The sequence below is a fragment of the Astatotilapia calliptera genome, chromosome 12 (assembly GCF_900246225.1).
Source record: "Astatotilapia calliptera chromosome 12, fAstCal1.2, whole genome shotgun sequence".
In the NCBI taxonomy this organism is placed as follows: Eukaryota; Metazoa; Chordata; class Actinopteri; order Cichliformes; family Cichlidae; genus Astatotilapia; species Astatotilapia calliptera.
In genome coordinates this window covers 38,415,293-38,421,620 of record NC_039313.1, presented here as the reverse complement: position 1 = coordinate 38,421,620, position 6,328 = coordinate 38,415,293, and the positions used below count along the sequence as shown (strand labels likewise).

The following is a 6,328-nucleotide window of genomic DNA, read 5'->3' as shown; positions in this document are numbered from 1 at the left end:
TCCAGGTCTGTGTGGGTGAACATATTCCAGTCTGTTGGTGTGGTTGAAGTTCACCTTTATGTGCTGAAGGTGAAAACACTGAGCAAAGGGAGGAGTGTATGATCTGTAGATACTATGGAAGCTGAAGATTGTACCTGACACCCGTTTGCTGCTGCCACCTTCTGGCCTTCAGGTGCTCTGGACGTGCTGTTTTTTGTCCTACAGCTTTAAGAGGCTCTGTCTCGGCTCTTAGTTGTTGGCACACCTGTTCACCATAAGTCATCACAGCACAGCTCATGGGCTGGGCTCCTCCAAAGGTAACCACCAAGCTGATGTTGGTTGGAGTTGTTTTATATGTTTAGATTAGTTTGTTGTCTCCTGCATGCTGTCATCTGCTGCTCTCCCTCAGGTATGTTCCCAGCTCAGGTGTGTTTGTGAGGGAGTGTTAGGGACCCGCAGAGACACTGGAGACAATAACTTGTACGAGCACAACTAAACTCATGGCTGCTGATCATTTAAGGTTTACCTTCAAAGTAGGAACTGCTGTCCTCCCTTAAACTGTGTGTACAGTGACTGGAGAACAATCCTCAGTGCTGGCCTGCACCTGGGACACTGCAAACCAGGGTGCTTTGCTAGAAAGCAAGTTCAGCACATGCAGGATGTGTTTCTGATATCGCGGTTTCGCAATCTAGCTTTGAGCACATTCATGGTTCCTTTCATCCTCGGCACCAGTTGCTGCTTGTTGGGAACATGACCTCCAATCTGTCCACTAACTCTTGGGAAGAGCCCATCAGGATGCTTGGTGAAAAACCTCATTTTAAAAACAGCCCTGCACACTGTTCCTTCACCGTGACCAAAGAGTTCCATGATTCCAGATGCTGACAAGTAATGTCGCTCGATTGTAACAGATCAAGTAGTGTAATTGTGTTTGTGTGCAGTTCTTTATTTATATATTTGGATTGTCCGGGCATACGAGCACAGCTAAACCTACAGCCGCTGATCATTTAACCTTTAGCTTGGCTTCCCAGTTAAAGTGTTTACAGAGAGGGAATGATTGAATCAGGGTGTCATTTCTCATCTGCACGTGTATGTTGTCCATGCTACCTCAGAGATATTTCAAAGGAAAGGTTAGACCTGTCTCCTTGAGGGATTATTTAAAGCTTCAAGTCCTCTGATCCTCCGTCTTGCCATCAGCTCAGTTTAATCTAGACCAGGCTAAAAGTTTATTATCTTAGGACGGTCTAAGTCATCTGGATGTAAAGTGACTTTAATGTGCATTTCGGCTCCGGAGCCTAATAAAGCTCTTTCCTGGCAGGTGTTGGTGGGTCGAGCAGTCTGACGGAGGAACGTAGTCGGCCATCTTGGAAAGAAGAAAATGTTTTCTTCACACACGGTGAGAAAAACATCGTTTTTATAAATCATGAGTCCGAACATTTTACAGACTTTTATACGTGAAATTGTTCGTAGTTTATAAACACATCTGGAAGTGCCGTGCAAACCAAGGCCGAGCTGCTTTTAGGAAACGTGAAAAGTCTCAGTACAACTTTCATGAATGATCATCATTTATTGTCATTATATCATTATGATTATTGTTAACTACCACCCTTTAGTAATTATTTACAGTTTTCCAGAACATGAGAAACTAAATGCATGTTAAGAAAAGAAAATAGTAAATGGAAAGACGAAGGCTTCAACCTCTTAGACCTTTCCTTATTTCCAACACAGCTGATTTAAATGGTTAAATGACTTCCAGTTCTCCTGGTAATGAACTAATCAATTGATTCAGGTGTGCTGACCCAGGGTGAGATCTAAAACCTGCAGGACACCGGCCCTCGAGGCCTGGAGTTCGACACCCCTGGTCTTACACCAAGGACTAAATGGTTCATTTTTGGCTCGCTGCACTGTAACAGGGACGGGGTGATTTGCAGAGCACTTTGTAAATGAGGACTGTGTGCAAGAGGTGCAAGTGCACGGGTGAAGTCGCACTGTCCCCTCTGCATTTGATTGTCCCTCGTTGGGTCGGGCGTAAAGACTGAGCAGGGCAATCAGCTGGTAGAACCGATGTCCACAAGATGCAATCAGCGATGCACTTGTTTAAATGTATTTTATGCAATAATACAGTCTTTCTTTTCCAAAACGCATCCAAACAATTTACAACACAACAGGTTACTATTATGGGCATCATCCAACAAACAGGTTTCTTATCGAAGCAGAGAGGCCGGCACGACAAAACAAGATTTAACTCAAACACTTATTAAGCTTCTGACTCCCTGCCTGTGTCTTTGTTGCTGTAGGAACAAGACGACAAAGAGAGCCCAACACCTCAGTGCTCTCAGTTGGCTGAAGATGCTCACTCAAGTGCAAACTTACTTGAGCACTACAGGTGTGATCAGTGTAACAAGAAGTTTCATGCCCCGTGTCACCTCAGAAGACACCAGCGCATCCACAGTGGGGAAAAGCCCTTCAGTTGTGACCAGTGTGGGAAGGCTTTTACTCGGAAAAGCAACTTAAAAACACATCACCTCAGCCACAGCGGCGTCAAACCACACACATGCCACCAGTGTGGAAAGACATTTCGTTCTATGGGCAACTTGAAAACTCATCAGCGCCTACACAGAGGAGTCAAACCATACGCATGTAGCCAGTGTGGCAAGGCTTTTACTCAGATGAGCCACTTACAAACCCATAAGATGGTCCACAGCGGAGAAAAACCCCACACATGTGAGGAGTGCGGAAAGACATTTAGTTTGAAGGGCAACTTGAGAACTCATCAGCGCCTGCACAGAGGAGTCAAACCATACGCATGTAGCCAGTGTGAGAAGGCTTTTACTCGGATGAGCCACTTAAAAATCCATGAGATGGTCCACAGCGGAGAAAAACCCCACACATGTGAGGAGTGTGGAAAGGCTTTTAATTATAAGAGCAACTTAAAGAGACATAAACTGGTCCACAGTGGAGTTAAAGCACACAAGTGTGACCAGTGTGGGAGGGCTTTTGCTTTGAAGTCGAGCTTGGCGACACACAAGCTGGCGTCGCATGTGACCTTTCTGGGAAAGCCTCCAGCCAGCGACCCCAGAAACACACCAACAGACGCTGATACGTGATCGGTGCAGCAGTTCAGTTTACACAAACTCGAGCTTAAGTCAACTCTACGCTTACTGACCATGGACACGCACCAGTGCGACCAGTGTGACAAAGCCTAGAACCAGTTTAGAGGTAATTCAGTCAGTTTTTTTTAAACAACCTAATGTGTATATAAAAGATTTGTTACTGGTAATACAGCAAAACTTGATTGTAGTTTTTAAAGTTCAAGTTAAACCATGTGAAATAAGTTGGATAATACACGGTGTTACATATGGGACACAAACGCAGCGTTTTGGGACAACATGGTTTCTGTTGGGTTTACACAAACTGTAAAGATGTTATTACGATGTTATTACGATGTTATTACGATGTTATTACGATGTTATTACGATGTTATTACGATGTTATTACGATGTTATTACGATGTTATTACGATGTTATTACGATGTTATTACGATGTTATTACGATGTTATTACGATCAATGTTAGCTCTACATGGGTGTTAGATTTCAAAATAAAATCCTTTTAAACGATCGTCTCGTTTCATTTATCACCAGCAGAACAGTCTCCAACAGTGTCCAACTTTATGGCTCATAATGGGCAAAGACGCGGCTACAACTTTGATGCTAATCTGAAGTGAATAAAACTATAATAGGACATGAAATGCATTTAGATCTGTACATATGCTGTAATGATCACATGATGTGGCGCCATCCTTTCTGAAATTAAACCGACAACAGATTTGTTGTCTGGGGCATTTAACACAAACTGATTTGAATAAAACGACATCATGAATGCAAAAAACGATGCAGCTGCATTCATATTCATATTTCCTCCTCGGTTCCAACTATTAATACAGAAATGCAAATGCATCATTCTTTTCTTGAAATTTAAACACAGGTTTATAAACGGTCTCAGCAGTTCTTAAGTACATTTAGTAAAACAGGTAAACACTTACTAAAACACAGTCATTGTGTCCTTACATGCTGTCGTTTTAGCAGACTCTCAAACCAGTTTCAGTCCAGTAGTGTCCGTATCACTGCCGCCCAAAACCAGTATCACGAGCTCAGTGTGTCACATGGCCTTGCTTGACCAGATGGTGCTATTCAAAATGTTGCCAAAAGGGATAATGAGCATCACTCTCATGCCAACAGTTATGGCAAAGATTTTATTCTGCGCGTTTGATCTGAGACACGACTGGTTATTAGGGGTGCAACGATATTCGTATCGATATTGAACCGTTCGATACAGTGCTTTCGGTTCGGTACGCATATGTATCGAACAATACAACATTTGTAATTTATTTTATCAATTTTCCTTCTGACGATGCTGTCTGTGTTGAGCGCTCAGAGAATCTGTGTTCGACTACTCCGCCTAGGCTGCACTGTCCAGCGCAGATCCACTGAGCGCTCAACACAGACAGCATAGTCAGAAGGAAGAGCGCAGGGCAAGCTAGCGAGACAGAAGCTAAGCTCTCCTTGCAACAGGCAAATTGAACCTCATTCAGATCTGGCGTTTGGAATTATTTTGGTTTTCATGTGACGTATGACCCTGAAGGTAAGCGAGTCATGGACTAAAGTAAAACAGTATGTTGGATGTGCCATGCAATGCTCAATTACATGGGTGGGAGCTAGTGTGTTAGCGCAGTTAGCTCGTTAACGTGTTGGCCATCTAGCCCCATGCACGGGGCGATCGGCGGTAGCTCGTTAACGGAGATTTGCCGTGTTGTGGCGTTAAGGTCATTTCAACGAGATTAACCTGAAAGCACTAGTGGGAACACAACGAATATGACTGCACATTTATGCCGACATCATCCTAGTGCAAAGACAAAAACAACAAGCATGCTACTAACTTTAGCCGAGTCATTTAGACAGCTGTTAGCACATGATTCTCCTTATGCTGCTGAGAATATAACCCAGAAGAAGCGGATAGTATAGCTTTTATTTTGGAAAGAGGCATTTCTCTGTAATAAACTCTCTTTTCCAAAGATGAGTGATTCCTCAATCAGATACAGGGCTTGCAATATCGCTAGCCCGACGTCCTGGAGCTAGCGATTTTTTCAGTCGGGCTACCAAAATCTATCTTTGCCCTGCCCGTCGGGCTATTGTAGGAAAAATATATGTCAATGCTTTTGCATTCTTTCAGAAATGTAGCTGGGTAATTATGTCATTGGCATCGGTGAGCCACTGTCAATATGTGACATATTGAAGTCGCGTTTGAATTTGCGCTTGTTTTTTTGCTTTCACTTTGCAATCGTGTGAACTGTGTATAGAGAGCGACAGCACTGATCTGTGAGTGATGATAATTTGCGCACCAATTCCTCTGACATCGTCTTATTAATCGTTAGCTTACTATGCAAACATGACAAGTGAAATCTCCCGCAGCTTAAACATGTGAGAGGTTGATCGCGCAGAGAATCGCTGAGCTTATGTGAGTGCGTGTAAAAGCATTTCAGTTCTGCTGAGCCAAATAAGACAGGTCAGGGTGAAGAAGTGACAGCCAAAGAAAAGCTTACCACAAAACGGAGAAGTTATGACAAATCAGACTATAAGGCAAAAAGAAAGTGCAGCTTTATGGTTTCATGGACAAAAGAATTTCTGTGGCTGCGATATGATGAGCTAAATAACCAGGGCTGCACATAAGTGGTCCGCAGGTGCGCATTCGCTGTCAAAATAAAAAACATGCACAAGGGTTAGGGTTAAATTTAAAAACTGTACTTTTGAGTTAAAATATATATTTATAATTTTAATAAATGACAAATTAAAAATGCATGAACATTTTTTTGTATCGAAAAAAATATTGAAACGTGACACCAAAGTATCGAACCGAACCGAACCGTGAATTTTGTGTATCGTTGCACCCCTACTGGTTATCCATCAAAGTTCAACACTTTAAAGTCCACAACTTTCCACACTCTGATAAGCACATCCCAGCGGTGACCGCCCCGCCGGTTCCCAGACTGCAGCCTTGCCGTTCGCTCTGGGGCTTATTTTTAGCTACACACATGGCACTTTTCCATTTTATCATTCTTTATTAAACATCTTACAAAGAAGTATTTAACTTTAATTAGTTTTACCAGAGTGTGCATGTTTATGGATGTTAGAGAAAAATACAAGGTGCAGATACTGCACATCTGCAGTCCCCATCAGGTCACATGTGCATATAACCAAAAGTCAAATACAGAAAATGATCCTGCTACTTTGGCCCTAGTGCAACTCTCTGTTGGTCTTTGGTTTAAACTGCAAGAGTGGCTACAAATCTGTGG

The 6,328-nt window shown here is 42.8% G+C and overlaps 1 protein-coding gene across 2 annotated transcripts; it reads left to right on the top strand.

The window, feature by feature from the left end:
- The first annotated feature begins 215 nt into the window (after nucleotides 1–215).
- LOC113033034 (gastrula zinc finger protein XlCGF7.1-like) lies at nucleotides 216–3,450 on the top strand. Of its 2 annotated transcripts, none has more exons than XM_026186303.1 (3): nucleotides 216–296; nucleotides 1,295–1,372; nucleotides 2,274–3,450. In XM_026186303.1, exons 2-3 carry the CDS (start codon nucleotides 1,355–1,357, stop codon nucleotides 3,081–3,083), a joined length of 828 nt encoding a protein of 275 aa, XP_026042088.1. In that variant the 5' UTR covers nucleotides 216–296; nucleotides 1,295–1,354; the 3' UTR covers nucleotides 3,084–3,450. The 2 variants fall into 2 exon arrangements, with proteins under 2 accessions (XP_026042088.1, XP_026042087.1); XM_026186302.1 differs by lacking the exon at nucleotides 216–296 and adding an exon at nucleotides 303–388.
- Nucleotides 3,451–6,328: the final 2,878 nt, after the last annotated feature.